General features: G+C 37.7%; 1 protein-coding gene across 3 annotated transcripts in view; it reads right to left on the minus strand.

Annotated features, from left to right (window-relative positions):
* HEPHL1 (hephaestin like 1) overlaps positions 1-17,331 on the minus strand; it is an 81,703-nt gene continuing 64,372 nt past the window's right edge. The window contains exons 12-17 of one of the 3 annotated variants that reach the window (XR_006193895.1): positions 8,972-9,194; positions 7,306-7,445; positions 2,841-3,003; positions 2,086-2,148; positions 983-1,989; positions 1-893 (exon numbers count right to left, since the gene is read on the minus strand). Coding sequence is in view for 1 of the 3 variants with exons in the window: in XM_042906411.1 (XP_042762345.1) it covers positions 1,787-1,989; positions 2,086-2,148; positions 2,841-3,003; positions 7,306-7,445; positions 8,972-9,194 (792 nt within the window). In the remaining 2 variants the exon portion in view is untranslated. Of the gene's footprint in view, positions 1,990-2,085; positions 2,149-2,840; positions 3,004-7,305; positions 7,446-8,971; positions 9,195-17,331 lie in introns of all 3 variants that reach the window. The other 2 variants (XR_006193896.1, XM_042906411.1) reach the window with 2 other exon arrangements.

Below are 17,331 nucleotides of genomic sequence, written 5' to 3' on the forward strand. Positions count from 1 at the left end.
AACTTTATTAAAAAGAGAAATGGTATGTATGATCAAACTACTCTGTGGTTTCATTTTCATTTAAAAAAATAGACTAAGAGAAAAGGAAAAAATAACTAATTTGTTGTCTAGATGAGTTATAAATAAGGCATGTATCATAATTATGATTATGAAAGTATACAGCCTACACACGGATGAAAACTTAGAGCACGCACTACAAAATCACATTATCAGTGGTTAGCAGGCTGGAATTCAAAATCCTTTGGGTACGCTGTTCGATATGACATTCGAGCAAACAACTACTAGCATTCGCATCCTGTCTGATACAAGACTATAGCTTCTATCAAATTACCCGTTTCCCCTCACCAAGATGAAGATGAGAAAGTATGAAATATCCCGCCACCAGAGTATTTTTTTTAGGTCCTGCTCATTCACCTGGACATCCAAATGATCTGCTAAAGCAGATATATTGATATCACTCATCTGGCATTGACATTGGCATCGCAGGGCACCTTGAGCTAAGGGCAATGTCTCAGTCTAGTCATAAGCAAAGTTGCTTTTATCAATCTTAACCTAATGTTTAGGCAGGCATACAGAGAGTATGGATTGCCTTGTAATGGGTTGACTTTAGCTGCTGATATTTTAATTTTACATTTGAGCCTTTCTGAAAATTGTAATGCATATCTTCAAAGCTGATTTACTGATTAAAAACTTCCCACTGGTATTCTCTTTTTCTAGCCTTTTCTTTTCTTTCTTTCGTTTTCTCCTCCCACAAAGGGCTATGTCTTTAAGAGGCATGGAATCAAGAATGTTTTAAGATCTCTTCTCGCAACCAGTCAGCTGCACTGATGAATTCTTTCTGGTGTTTTTCACATGATGAGGCAGTTTTTATTTCCTAGAAGATGCAGAAGATCCTGCTAGGTGAATGAAAAATCAGACTCAGAGCTCAAGTCAAGACTCGCCTTCTGCAAAGTTTCCCTCCCTCGTAGAATCTCTCACTCACCTTTTAGGGAGTCTCTGTCTCATCACAGGAGAACCTAGCCTGTGATTTTACAGCTTCCAGCCCTCCACATTCTCAACTATAAGTACAAATTCTCTAGATGATTTTTGGAAAAAAAAAAGTTACAATGGAAACATTGTAAAAACATGTAAGTGAGGTGTAAACATTAAAGTATCTCTATAGGTTTGCATAAAAACAGCAGCAATTATTTTTTTAAAATGCTGATAACTTTGCCTTCTGTGGCAAACTGCACAGGCTGTTTATATTCAAGTGGAAAAGGCCAGGAGAGCTGGCAAAAAGCCTCCCCAAAACTTCATCTGATCAAATTCTATCAGCAGACACTGAGTTAGACATTTTCGTGAACTCCTCAGAAAGTTATTTTCCCTGGAACGACTAAGAGAAGCGGCTTACATAACAGTGTTGAAAAATCAGTGCTACTCCCGTTAGATGTCTGAGGACTTATGACTCTTTTCCCAAGGTCATCCTTCTGGAAACTTGGGATGGTTAGCTGAGGAAGCACTGTCTAATCTAAGAATTATGAGAAATGGAAAATAAAGATCCCTTTCAGAGGGTTTCCCCACTTCAGCAAATTCATTCAGAGAACAGACCGAGTGTGTTTTCTCAGTCACACCTATTCTCCTTTCTGTTTTTCATACCTGAGGATTATTCACAGCCCATTAAAAAATAAATAAGTAAAAGCAAATTGCTTTGTGTTCCGGACGATCAGAGCCTGATCCAGGAATAATGTAAACCTTTCTCGATGAACGATATCTTGTCCAGTTTCCCGGCTGAGGAAGGCCAGCTGGGTCACAGAGCATCCGTGGGGAGTGCGCAGGACTGGACTCCCTGGTACACTGCCCGCCTCCTTGCAGAGTGCAGACTGAGGGAGAGAACCACTGTGGAGGCCAGGAGGAGGAGGCCGATGATGAAGAGGATGACCAAGGCTGCTTTGGCTCCCCTAGGACCCAGATTCTTGCCAAAGAAATAGAGCTGCTCCTTGCCAGGTTCTTCTGTGAACAAGAAGAGTTGAGGCGTCAGTCCTCTGCCTTTGCCCAGGGAGGGAACACCGACCACTCACATGCAGGATTCGGGGAGGGTATCATTACCGTTGGGGGGCACTGTGGACGCTGCTCCAGACGGAGACTTGGTGGAGTATGGGATCCTGTTGTCTGCACAAAGAAGACAAGGTGATTGTTTTAGAAACAACGGAAGTAGATTCTTTTCATGACGTGAGTTATTTCAAGAGTTATTTCATTGTACCAATGAGGATTTTATCCCATTTGTATCCGCAAGTCTTTCTGAAATTCTCCCTCTTCTACTTCACACCGGTGCACATGCTGTTCTTACCCCATCTACCTTTCAAGCTTCTGCCCACCCATTAAGATCCAGCTGAAGCATTATAGCCTCTAGAATGTTTGCTCATCCCCCCCCAAACTACAAACCATTACCTCCTACTGCTGCCACTGAACCTGTCCTCTGTACTCTATTTTGGCATGTATCGCATTCTATTATAGTTACTATTTATGTATTTATTTATATATGAGAGACAGACAGACAGACAGAGTGCAAACGGGGGAGGGGCAGAGAGAGAGGAGACACAGAATCGGAAGCAGGCTTCAGGCTCTGAGCTGTCGGTGCAGAACCCGAGGTGGGGCTGGAGCTCACGATCTGTGAGATCATGACCTGAGCTGAAGTCAGATGCTTAACCGACTGAACCACCCAGGCACTCCTTATAGTTACTATTTATATGTCTGTTTCTCTTACTTGACTCTGAGCTCTTGGGGGGGTCTAGTGCCCCCTATTTTCAGGGCGTACAGGAAGCCCGGTGCTATCACCCATCATCACTGGCAGAAAACAGTACCTATGTTCCGAAGGACCGTGTAAGTTGTTTCCATGCCAGCGTGGATGTGGTCAGACACATGACAGTGTAACAGCCATGTCCCTGGGTGATCTGCAAACAGCTCAATGGTTTGGAATGTCCCAGGAAACAGATCATACACATCTTCTCGGTAAGATTTATCTATCTGTGGAAAGAAGGTAATAAAGATAAGAGCAGAGGGCAATAAAATTGAGAATAGAAAAATAATAGAGGTAAATCAAAGAAAGCAAAAGCTGGTTCTTTGAACAGGACAGTAAGAGTGATAAACCTTGTGGTAACCATTCTCCACAATGGCCCCCAATGATCCCTCCGTCCTGATATTCATAACCTTTGTAGTCCGCTTCTACGGTGTGTGAGAGTCGGTCTGTGAGACCAGCTGTGTGCGCCAGAAGTGATGGCATTCTACCTCCAAAAGATTTAGACCCTCTCTCTTGCTCCCTTCTCTTGGATCACTCAGCCTGGGGGAAGTCAGCTCCTGTGCCGTACCCACGTGGTGAGGAACTGAAACCTTCAGTCAACAGCCCTGTGAGTGAATTTGGAAGTGGGTTCTCCAGTCCCGGTCAAACCTGATGACTGCAACTCCAGCTGACATCTTGATTGCAGCCTCATGAGCAATGCTGAATCAGAACCAACTAGTGAAACTACTCCCAGATTTCTGACCCCAAAAATTGTGAGTTAGTGTTTGTTGTTTTAGGCCACTAAGTTTTGGAGTAATTTGTTATACAGGAATAAAAAACGAATACAAACTCGTAGACAAACAGACCAAGAAAAAAAAGCCCACAGATTACAAATACTAGGAATGAAAGAGGGGGGACATCACTAAGACCTTACAGACATTAAAAAGGATAATAAAGGAATATTATGAATAACTGTCTGTGATTCTACAACTTAGGTGGTATGAACAAATTCCTTAAGATGAAAACTGCCTCACGTCACTATTCAGGTTATCTGTTAAAGAAACTGAAATTACATTAAGACTTTCCAACAAGTTAAAATTCCAGGTCCATATGACTTCATTAGCAAATTCTACCAAACATTTAAGGCAGAAATAATACCAATTCTAAACAAACTCTTCCAGAAAATAGAAGAGGATAGATCACTTCTAACTAATTTTATGAGGCCGGCATTACCCTGATACCCAAATCATACAAATACTTTACTAGAAGAGAAAGCTACAACCAATATTCTTCATGAAAATAAATGTAAAATCCTTTAAGAAAAAAACACTAGCAACTTGAATCCAACAATATATAAAAAGGATAATGCATTATGACAATCCTGAGATTGAAAACTGTTTCAAAAACTTGAAAATCAATCTATGTAAATCACCAATGTACTAAAGAAAATAATTCACAGACTAAAGAAGAAAAATGTGACCATCTCAATAGATGCAGAAAAAGCATTTGATAGAATTTACCATCTGTTCATGATAAAAACCATCAGCAAACTAAGATTAGAAGGAAACTTCTTCCACTTGTTAATAGGATCTATTGGACAAAAAAAAACCCCTACAGATAACTTTATATTTAATGATGAATGACCGAATCCTTTCCCCCCATCACTAATCATATGCAACATTATCCTAGAGGTCCTAGCCAGTACAATAAAGGAAGAAAAGAAATAAAAAGTATACAAATGGAAAATAAAGAAATAAAACCATCTCTATTCACAGAAAAGAAGATTGTTTATGCAGGAAACCATCACCCCCAAATCTACAAAAAAGCTACTAGAACTGTTTAGCAAAGTTGCAGGATACAAAGTCGATTATACAAAAATCAATTATATTTCTGTATATTGGCAATGAACAATTAAAAATTGAAATAAGACAATACCACTTACACTATCACCAAAACCTATGATATTACTCAGGCAATAATCCAACAAAATATGTGCAAGATCTGTATGCTGAAACTACAAAACACTGAAGAAAGAAATCAAAGAAGATCTAAGTAAATGGAGAGGTACGTCACGTTCACGATTGGAAGACTCAATATTGTTAAGATATCAATTCTCAAGCCAATGTACAGATTCAATGCAATTCCAATCAAAATTGCAGTGGGATTTTTTAATAGGAATCAGTAGGCTGTTTCTAAAATTTATATGGGAAGGCAAAGGTCTAGAATAGCTAAAATAATCACCACCTGATTTCAAGACTGGCTATCATACTAACGTAATGAAGACAGGGTGGTATTCAAGAAAGGACAGAGACGTAGATCAATGTAACAGAATAGACAGTCCCCGAACACACCCACATATATACAATCGATATGAGTTTGACACAGTGGCCTTTTCAATGAATGGTGATGGAATGACTGGATATCCATATACAAAAATTAAACCTTGACTGTATATGAACGTTAAAATGGATCAGAGGTCTAAATGTAAAGCCTAAAACTATAAAACTGCTAGAAGAAAATCCTCGTAACCTTGAGTTAAGCAAAGACTTCTCAGATATGACACCAAAAGCATGATGCATAAAAGAAAAAAAATAAATTGTACTTCATCAGAATTAAGAATTTATGTTCTTTGGGGCACCTGGGTGGCTCAGTCAGTTAAGCGTCCAACTTGGGCTCAGGTCATGATCTGTTGGTTCGTGAGTTCGAACCCCGCATCGGGCTCTGTGCTGACAACTGGGAGCCTACTTCTAATTCTGTCTCCCTCTCTCTCTCTGCCCCTCCTCTGCTTACACTCTCTTTCTCTTTCTCTCTCTCAAAAATAAATAAACATTAAAAAATAATAATCTATGTTCTTTGAAAGATAACACTAAGGAAATGAAAAGATAAGCCACAAACTGGGAGCAAATATTTGCAATTGCATAGCGGGTAGAGTATGTGTACATATAAATCCCTCAAACTCAACGATAAGGAAACAAACAATGAAATTAAAAAATGGGCATAAAATGTGGACACTTCACCAAAGAAGGTTTATGGATGGCAGATGGTAAATAAGCCCATGAAAAGATGCTCAATATCATTAGCCATTAGGAAAATGTAAATAAAACACGAGATACCACTATTTACTTAATAGGATGGTGAAGAAAAAAATGAATAAAAATGGAAGACCCCAAGTACAGACATGGATATGGCACGGGTGATGCTCTCATACTTTTCTGGTGGGAATGCAAAGTGGCACTGCCTCTGTGGAAGTATTTTGGCAGTTCCTCATCAAGTTAAGTGTACATGTATCACATGGTCTAGCAATCCAACTCCAAGGCATTTTCTCACGGGAAATGAAACCTTAGGTTCACAGGAAGATACATACACAAATATTTATAATGACTTTACTTGTAATGACCCCAACGCAGAAAAGACCCAAATGTCCCTAAATAGGGAAACGAATTAGCAAACCGCAGTATTCATCCACTGGACTCCTACTCGACAATCAATTAGAACACAGTATTGATGCACACGAGACGGATGCAGTTCAAATGCCTACGCCAAGTGCGACAGGCCAGATTCAAAGTGCTATGGGTGGTATTTATATGACATTTCCATGAAGGCAAAACGAGAGAGATGGAAATAAATCAGTCAGAAGTAGCTGGCTCCAGAAAATGCAACACGAACATTTTAGGGGGTGATGGAGACGTCCTATATTTTAAGATGACACTACTGTATGTGCTTTCCAAAACAGGGACTTTTACTCAAAGTAAATTATACTGAATTTTAAAAGTTTACAGACATAATACAAAATAATTGCAATTTTATTGAATTCTATAATTTTTACATTTTTTTACAACTTTTACAATTTTATTGTAAATTTTTACAATTTTTTTGAATTTTTACAATTTTTACAATTTTATTGAATTCTATAAATTTTTCATACATTTTTTAACATGTGAGTTGAAAAAGCCAAGTTCTGAAAAGCAGGATAGCCATTTAAGATGTAAAACTGTAATCACTGTAGACTAATACTTGGTATCTTAAACTATGTTAAATAAATATACAGAGGGGAAAAATAGATGTTTTATTAAATATACTATTTATTCCTTCCTGTATAACTAGAAAAGGACCAATGCAGTTACTTCCACAGATTGGATGTGATGATTCTTTTCTATTCTATTTCCTTAGGGATTTCACTAAGCACTTGGGATAACTTACTTACTTATTTGTTTGTTTATTTTTGAGAGAGAGTGGGGGGGCACAGGTGAGCAAGGGGCAGAGAGACAGAGAGACTCCCACGAGGGGCAGAGAGAGAGAAATTGCGGGGAGGGGGGCTAGAGAGAGAAAGGTAAGTGAAGCTCAAGCTTACCCAAAGCAGGACTCCTGCTTACCTTGAGCTCGCCCAATGTGGGGCTCGAGCTCACCCAATGACGGGCTCACATTATTCTGTTCCAATCTCTAATATGAACCTCACAAGCCTTAGTGCCAAATAACTCTCTTTGTTCACAGTGAAAAATTGAATCTTTTAGTTCAAAAAGTCTTCCCCAAAGCATATTCCTTATACTTACTTTGAAAAGAAAGCTCTCAGCATGATAATGGATGGTATGTATGTCCACTTCACTTCCCAGTCCCAACAGATACCAGTTTGTCATTGTATCTTCATTCATGATAAGACCATGGAGATTCCCAAAAATCTTTCCATTGATAGCTAGGAAGGTGAAAAACAAAATAGCCTTCAATTAGTGGTCAGTACTTAATCTGGTTTTAGAAATGGTTCAAGATCTTTAGGTTACCAATATTTTCATCTACCTGATAAACATGTCCCCACCATTCTAGACCCAAAACTCAGATTACTAAGAAATCCTTATAGAAGAGAGACAGAAAAGGGAAGTAGTAGTTAATTTTTAAAAGCTACGTCTTGGGTAGCAATGTGTGCTGTTTGGTTGCTTGTTTGTTTGGCATATTCTCTTTATGGAGAGGGTTAGAGGCTCATTTGTGAGGCAGCCATTACTTATACCAGTCTATAGATGAGTGAACTAAAGCACAGAGAATCAAGTTTATATAAATCAAAATTGAATGAATTAAGAGCCATTTCTTTAATACTTCGCTTTCTGAGAACGAGTTTAGGGCAAGTTCCTAAGAATACCTGAATTTCCAAAAGAAGGAAAGCTTCACATGGGCTGAGCCCATGACCTAACAATGTCCAAAGCAAACTCAAGCTGGATTGACATGATGGAAACTCTCACTCTTTCTACTAACTTTTTATTCTGTGCACCATGGCACAACCAAATGAGGTACATTTATTAAAAATAGAGAGCATACTAAGAAATTTTGGGGAAAGGGAAGCAAGACTATAGGAGAAAGAGTAGCCGAATCAGAAATCAGCCTACTATATTCTAATCAATGTTATCAATGAACTGATTTTGTGATCTCAGGCCAGCCCTCTTTTTGTATACGTTTGGTCAGAGGTAGATCTTAGACAGAGTGTGTGGATGTGTCAACATATTACTCTCTTAAAAAACAAACAAACAAACAAAAAAAAACAACGAAACTACTGGGGCACCTGGGTGGCTCAGTTGGTTAAGCATCTGACTTCAGCTCAGGTCATGATTTTGCAGTTCGTGAGTTCTGTGCTGACAGCTCAGAGCCTGGAACCTGCTTCAGATTGTCTCCCTCTCTCTCTCTGCCCCTCCTCCACTTGCGTTCTGTCTCTTTCTCTCTCCCTCTCCCTCTCCCTCCCTCTAAATAAATACATAAATAAATAAATAAATAAATAAACAAACATTAAAAAAACACCTTAAATTACATAGAATTAAATAAATAACATAGACACTTTAAAACAGAAACTTGATCATGGTGCTTCATGTCCCAGCAACAGTTAAATCACACCCTTAAATTTGATTAGCTAGATGTCATTGTGTATTCTTATAGAAATACACCAATAAGTGATGATTCATTTTTTAAGAATTACTTTATAGGCTTATAGTTTAGGGATTCCAGCCTTCAGAGACAGAGCTCCCTAAACAATTGGTCCAGAGTCTCACTGGACCTTGCTGGCAATCAACCAATGGCTTAGTTCATTCCCTCTGAAGGAAAGTTTTGGAGGACTTTCCTCAGTCTAGGTGCCCCTGGGAATGAGAAAGGTTCAGAGAAGGAGGCTGGGGACTTCCTACAGTTATAGGAATTTCTATGAGTTTATCTCAGCAAGGGTTTCTTTTTAAACCTCTGGTGTACCATGCATTTTGTTGCTCTCTTCAAAATCGTCAGTGTGCTTAAAATCTCGTGGATCTTTATTGAGATACTTCTTAATATTGTCATCCAGATACCAGGATTCATTCTCATTAAATACCAAAAACAGGAGAGCAAATTCATAATCAACATCGCTTCTTCTTCCCTTTTCATTCAATACCCCTTCTCTGCAAATAATCAGAGGACCCATCAAACCGCTATATGTATCCTGAAAGAAAAATAAACTGAATTAGAAGAGCCTTTACATAGTTTAATAATACAGATTGCATGCTTGTACGAGAGTCATTGTGAAAAGACTATTGGCCACAAAATAAGTATTAAGAAGCCTTGAGTGTTCCTAAAGATGAACTACAGAGTGACCTCTTTGAGGGCTGAGGCTGTGTCCTTCCATCATCACTGAGTCTCCAGAGCATAGTCCAGTGTCTAGTACATAGAAAATACTCAAATATTTGTTGAATAAATTAATTCTTATTTTTATTTTCTTGTTTGCTTTTCAAGTGAGGCTACATGCAGATGCTTATAGTCCATTTTCTATGGGTAAAAGTGAACAGCATAATTAGAAAATTATATGGGACCATGCATGACCTCCACGTCAAATTGTTCAGCCCCTAAGCTTTCTTTCCAGTGAAAACTCCCACATGTCCAACTGCCTATTTAGATATTCCATCTGGATGTACTTCCTGCAACAATTCAATCTGCTGAGCATTTTTATAGTGGATTTTATTATTTCCCTCAGACCATTTCCTTCTCTGGAACTCTCTATTTCTGTTGACAGTACTATGCTATTTCCTGTCATTTAAGTCAGAAAACTTCATTTCAGTGTTTAATTCTTACTTCTTTCTCACGTTGTCCCATCTCGCTTGCTGTCAAATCTTATGTTTCTTTTCCCTTCACAATGCTTCTCCTTTCTGTGACTTTCTTTCCATTCCATCTGCCATCCATCTAGTGTAGGATCTTAATGTGTCACCCTGGATTAGAAATCAGTTCCTCTGTGGTCTCTGGCTCACCTCACCTGCTGCCTATCTTTTTGAGCACCATCAGCTTACTCTCATCACCCCCATATCTACCAGTCATCAGTGATTTTCCCATGATATTCCTACTGCATAAAATACAAATCCTTGACAGGGCTGTAAGCCCCTCATGTGCTCCACCAATGGATTTTTCTATCTTATAATCCCCAAACTGCTTTCCTTTCCTACCTTATATGATAGCCAATAGGATGCTCAACATTTTCCAAACATACCTTTTATTTTCCTATTTTCAACTTTGCTCATAATGTTCTCTCTTCTTAGACTCCCTTTCCAATGTCTCCTATATAGCTCTGTACTCCTACTGAACTCACCAGATTCCGAGTTGTATTATAATTATGGGTGTGCACATGTATTATTTTCCCTAAAGATGATAAATTCCTTCAAGATAAGGATATTTGCATCCCTCACAGAACTTGGTAGGTCCATTTGCATATTGCAAGTGCTCAATAAATATTTATCAGGATGCACAAAGGAATAAACAAATGTGGGTTTCCCATAATTCCAATATATAACTTTATTTTTTCAAATGTCTTGTATTTCTCTCCTGAACTCTTGCACTGTCCAGTACAACTCAAGGATGCTAATGCAGCCATCTAATATTTTAGAGGAAGGTTAGATAATCCTTCACCTTTTTTAAATACTGGGCAATGCTTCATTATATGTCAGATACGCCTTTAGTTTGGATTTTGACTTGCGACCTAAAGTTCGAGACTAGTTGTTTTATATATACATATTTGACTTGAATTCAATATTGAATCTTTAGTTTATTTATTATTCAAATAGTTTATGGTTTTGGTTATTATGTTTGGAGTGTGCTTTCCTTCCTGAGTCCAGATAATAACATGGTAATGCCTGAAAAATGATAGATTTCACACACCAAAATCCGTGATATAAACTCCATTAATACATATTTTTATTTTATAGTTATCTATTTACAAATTCTCTTTTGCTTCCAGCTACCTTGTAAGTTCTAAATTTGGCAACTGAAACGTTGGGATTTCATGTGTGTGTGTGTGTGTGTGTGTGTAAGCTATATTTTAGATAAGGGTTGGCAAACTTTTTTGGTAAAGCACCAGATGGTAAATACTTTTTACTTTGTTGGCCATACTGTTTCGGTCACAGCCACTGTTAACAGAGACAATAGGCTCCAAATGGAATCACTTGTGCTAAGCCCATACAATTTCAGCCTCTCCCAGGAGTGGAATCTTAATCTGGAATGACATGGTCATCACTAGTGAGGTAATCTGCCTCATAGACTTCTGCCATCCCCCCTAAATGAAGGTGACCTTGACACAAACAATCCACTCTTTACTAGAAACCTCTTTATCCCACCCCCCTCTGCCTATGAAAGTCATTTTGTGCAGCTCTTTGGCACTCTCTTCTATCTGCCAGATGGGATGCTGCTTGATTCGTGAGACACTGAATAAAGCTAATAGGAACTCTAAAATGTAGTCAATTGAGTTTTGTTTTTTAAGAGCATTGGTAGCCGTGATGGAATCCAAAGTACATTCCTGCTGGCATCAGGGACAATGAGAAACACAGGCATGGTACCTGCAAACCCTTTGAATTCTGTCTTTATTGCCGTTTCTGAGGACTGTAGGAAAGTTTTTCGTGGTTCTGAGTTCCACTCTCTGTGTCAAGTTACCAATCTAATCAGCTTTCTACAGTTCCCCATATGATTGGAATCTCCAGCCCTTGGTTCAGACCCCAAATTCCACATTTGTAATTGCTGGTGGTTATTGGCTGGAATCAGACTGGATCCAACTTAAAAACCGCACAGCGTCCAAAATACAATTTTGTTTTACTTGCTTTGTGTAGGTAAAGTCTGTTGCTAATGGAAAATTGGAAGCCAAAAGCTACAAAATCGGTGGGCATGGGTTGAGCATGTAAAAGCTGTTACAACATCTGTTACCTAACTCTAAGACTCCTGTGGTAGGATAAGTTGGTCATGCAATGGGTTAGATTGACACTAGGTCACTCACCAACTTAAGAAAATGTCTGTGCACAGAGGTACTCTGTAAAACACCACATAATCCCCAACCCAGTGGCACATCCCCCATAGGTATTAGTTTGGCTCCAAGAGACCCAAAAGCTTAGCTTAAAAAAAATGGGGTCCTCAAATTCCAAAGAGTTGAGCATGCCACCTTCTGGCACACCTGCTTATTTTATGTCTTAGAACTATTTCCCAGAAGCTATAAATATTAACAAAATGGCAAAATCTAACTAAAGACAACCTAGAATTATAATGGCCATTATGGGGAACATTCCAACGAGACAAAATAATTTATTTAAGAAGTTCACTTAAAAACAAGGGTTTCCAAATCAAGCAAACAGAAAGGGATACTTATTTTATTTGGTGTGTAAAAGGTTCCAAAAGGCTTTAAGATTCCAAAATAGCTTCATTAAAATTTTCCTTGCAAGGGGCACCTGGGTGGCTCAATTGCTTAAGTGTCCGACTTAAGCTCAGATCATGATCTCATGGTTTGTGAGCTCAAGTCCTGCACTGGGCTCTGTGCTGACAGCTCGGAGCCTGGAACCTGCTTTGGATTCTCTCTCTCTCTCTCTCTCTCTGCCCTCTCCAGCTCATGCTCTGTCTCTCTCTCTCTCTCAAAAATAAAGAAAACATTAAAAAAATTTTCCTTGCAAAAGGCCAATGAAAAAACAAAGATACAAAAGGTATCTAAAACAATACCTAGGCCTTCCTCACTATACCCTCCGAGGGGTCCATCACCAAAACACTGGCCCAGAAATTGAGGTCTATTAGTAAACAAGTTTTATGCCACGTTAACAAATTTACTATGCGGAAGAATATATTGCTACAAGTTATGAAATGTATTTTATTTTATTATTTTTTTAATATGAAATTTATTGTCAAATTGGTTTCTGGGTGTTGTATGAAATGTATTTTAAATTTGCCAAACCACAAAATACCAACGTAAAAGCTAACAATTATTTACTTTCACTAGAAATTAAGGTGTTTAATGTTTAAAAATTCAATATGCGTAAGCTACTAGAAACAATAAAGGCAACAACTCCGTTCACAAGGAAACTAGGCTGTGGTGCTTTTGGTAAAAGAAGATATGAGAAATGGAGATGCATTTTTGTTGAGGGAAAGGAAGCTAATTTTGTCCTAAAGCGAGGCTGGTTATTTCAAAATAAGGAAGAGAAAAAACAAAGGACAAAATTTGGATTTGAAAAAGGAAGTTGTAGAAGGTTTGTAAAAGGGAATCTTGGGAAGGAAATTTTATGTGAGTCAAGCTGGCTAAGACTAATAAACTTGGTAAAAAAAACATTTTAATATCAAAAGTATACTGATATATGGATAATGCTGGCCTTGTAGAATGAATTTGGAAGTTTTCCTTCCTCTTCTATTTTTGGAATAGTTTAAGAAAAATACATATTAAATCTTTAAATGTATCATTTAACTCACCTGCAAAGCCATCTGGTCCTGGACTTTTGTTACTTGGGAGTTTTTAGATTACCAATTAAATTTCATTACTAGTAATTGGTCTGTTAAATTTTTCCATTTTTTCCTGATTCAGTTTTGAAAGATTTTATCTTTCTAGGAATTTATCCATTTCTTCTAGGTTGTCCAATTTGTTGGCATATAATTTTTTATGGTATTCTCCCTATAATCCTTTGTATTTCTGTGGTGTTAGGTGTTATTTCCCCTTTTTCATTTCGGATTTTATTTGAGTCCTCTCTCTTTTTTTTCTTCTTAATGTGTCTGGCTAAAGTTTTATCAATCTTGTTGATCTTTTCAAAGAACTAGCTCCAGGTTCCATTGATCTTTTCTATTGTTTTGTGTGTGTGTGTGTGTGTGTGTGTGTGTGTGTTTATTTCACTTACTTCTGCTTTGATCTTTATTATTTTCTTTATTCTACTAGTGTTGGGCTTTGTTTGTTCTTCTTTTTCTAGCTCGTTTAGGTGTAAGGCTAGATTATTTCAGATATTTCTTATTTCTTGAGGTATTGCTATAAACTTCCTGTCAAAAACTGGTATGGCTACATTTCAAAGATTTGTTTAACCTTATAGGGTTTCCCCTGTATGTAACTGTTTTCTTTTCTCTTGCTGCTTTGAAAATTCTCTATCATTACTTTTTGCCATTTTAATTATTATATGTCTTGGTGTGGACCTCCTTGGGTTAATCTTATCAGAGGCCCTCTGTGCTTCCTGGTTCAGGATGTCTGTTTCCCAGATTAGGGAAGTTTTCAGCTCTTATTTCTTTCAATAAGTTTTCTCCTCCCCTTTTTCTTCTTTGGGATCCCTAAAATGTGAATGGTATTATGCTTGATGTTGTCGCTGAGGTCCCTTAACCTATCCTCATTTTTTATTATTCTTTCTATTTTATTTATTTTATTTTTCTGCTTGATTGCTTTCCATTACCCTGTCTTCCAGATCACTAATCCATTCTTCTGCATCTTGTAATCTGCTGTTGATTCTCTGTAGTGTATTTCTTTTTATTTAAGTTATTGAATTTTTCATGTCTGACTGGTTCATTTTTGTATTTTCTATCTCTTTGTTGAAGTGTTCATTGAGTTCATCCACTCTTAAGTCCAGTATCTTTATGACCATTGGTTTGAATTCTTTATTAAGCATGTTGTTTATCTCCATTTCATTTAGCTCTTTTGCTATGATTGTGTCTTATTCTTTCATTTGGGACCTATTCCTCTGTCCCTTCATGTTGCCTAACTCTCTGTGTTTCTGTGTAATGGAGAGGTCAACCACATCTCCTGCTCTTGAAAATGGTGGCCTTTGTAAAAGATGTACTGTAATGCCCTGTAACACATTGTCCTCCCATCACCAGAACCATGTGATACAGGGATGTTTCGTATGTGAGTTTTGTGCTTCCTATTGTTGTGGCAGAGACATGTTTGCTTTCAGGGCAGTGAGCTGCAATGACCTGCTGTGGATGTACAGGGCAGGGTTTGGTCCCTAGGCTATTGAGGGGCCTGTCTGAGACTGCCATGGGCTTGCAGGTGGGCAAGGTCAATATGTCACTCTGATACCAAAACCACACAAAGACACTACCAAACCACACCAAAACAAAACAAAGTCCCAAAGCCACAGGCCAATATCTATGATGAACATAGATACAAAAATCCTCAACAACATATTAGCAAACAGAATTCAACAGTACACTTAAAAACATTCCCCACAATCAAGCGTGATTTATTCCAGGGATACAAGGGTAATTCGATATTTGAAATCAATGTGATACATCATATTACAAGAGAAAGGATAAAAACCATATGATCATCTCAATAGATGGAGAAAAGCATTTGATAAGATACAACATTCATTTTTGATAAAAACTCTCAACAAAGCGATTTTATGTATCTCAACATAATAAAGGTGATATATGAAAAACCCACAGCTAACATTATCCCTAATAGTGAAAAATGGAGAGTTTTCACTTAAGATCAGGAACAAAACAAAAATATCCACTCTAACCACTTCTATTCAACATAGTACCAGATCCTAGCCATAGAAATAAGGTGAGTAATCTATATATAGGAAACCTTAAAGACTCCACCAAAGAACTATTAGAACTGATAAATGAATTCAGCAAAATTGCAGAATATGAAATTAACATACATAAATCTGTTGCATTTCTACACTAATAATGAAGTAGCAGAAAGAGAAATTGAGAAAACAATTCCATTTACAATTGCACCAAAAAGAGTAAAATACTTAAGAATAAACCTAACTAAGGAAGTTAAGATCTGTACTCTGAAAACTATAAAACATTGACAAAAGAAACTGAATATGACACAGACAAGGGGAAAGATATTCCATGTTCGTGGGTTGGAGGAACAAATATTGTTAAAATGTCCATATTGCCCAAAGCAATCTACAGATTCAGTGCAATCACTATCAAAATACCAACAGCATTTTTTACAGAACTAGAATAAATAACACTAAAATTTGTATGTAACCATGAAAGACTGCAAACTGTCAAAGCAATGTTGAAAAAGAACAAAACAGTAGGTATCAACAATACCAGATTTCATGATATGCTACAAACCTGTAGTAATAAAAATAATATGGTAATGGCACACAAATAGACACAGAGATCAAAAGAACAGAATAGAGATACTTGACATAAATCCGTGATTATATGGTCAGTTAATCTATATCAAAGGAGGCAAGAATATACAATGGAGAAAAGACAGTCTCTTCAATAAATGGTGCTGGGAAAACTGGACCGCCACATGCAAGGAATGAAACTGGGCCACTTTCTTACACCATACACAAAAATTAACTGAAATGGATTAAAGACCTGAATGTGAGACTTGAAACCATAAAACCCCTAGAAGAAAACAGGGTAGGAATATCTCTCTCTCTCTCTCTCTCTCTCTCCCTCTCAGTAGGACACTCTTTGACATCAATCTTGGCAAGTTTTTTCTAGATATATCTCCTCAGGCAAGGGGAACAAAGGCAAAAAAAATAAACAACTGAGATTACACCAAAATAAAAAGCTTTTACACAATGAATGAAACCAGTCACAAAATAGAAAGGCAACCCACTAAATGGGAGAAGATACTGCAAATGATTTTTGAATAAGGGGTTATATTACAAATATATAAAGAACTTATACACCCCAACACCAAAAAAACAAGTAACCAAATTTAAAAATGGGCAGAGGATTTGAGTACACATTTTTCCAAAAAAGATATATGGATGGCCTACAGACACATAAAAAAATGCTCAAAATCACTAGTCATCAGGGAAATGCAAATCAAAACCACAATGAGGGGCACCTGGGTGGCTCAGTCAGTTGAGCGTTCAACTTCTGCTCAGGTCATGATCTCATGGTTCATGGGTTCAAGCCCCAGGTCAGGCTCTGTGCTGACAGCTTGGAGCCTCCTGCCTGCTTTGGATTCTGTATCTTCCTCTCTCTGCCCTTCCCCCACTTGCACACTGTCTCTCTCTCTCTCTCTCTCTCTCTCTCTCTCAAAAATAAAATAAACATTAAAAAAAACACACAATGAGATAACACCTTACAATAGTCAGAATGGCTAGAATCAAAAAGATAAAAAAGATAGCAATGTTGGTGAGGATGTGGAGAAAAAGGAACCCTCTTGCACTGATGGTGGGAATGTAAATTTCCACAGCCTCTGTGGAAAACAGTAAGGAAATCCCTCAAAAACTTAAATATAGACAAACCATATGATCCAGTAATTCCACATCTAGGTAATACCCAAGGAAAATACAAACTAATTCGAAAAGATATATGCATCCTTATATTTATTGCAGTGTATTCACAATAGTTAAGATATGGAAGCAAATGAAGAGGAATACAACGGACTA

This window comes from Panthera leo, chromosome D1 (genome assembly GCF_018350215.1).
Source record: "Panthera leo isolate Ple1 chromosome D1, P.leo_Ple1_pat1.1, whole genome shotgun sequence".
Taxonomy (NCBI): Eukaryota; Metazoa; Chordata; class Mammalia; order Carnivora; family Felidae; genus Panthera; species Panthera leo.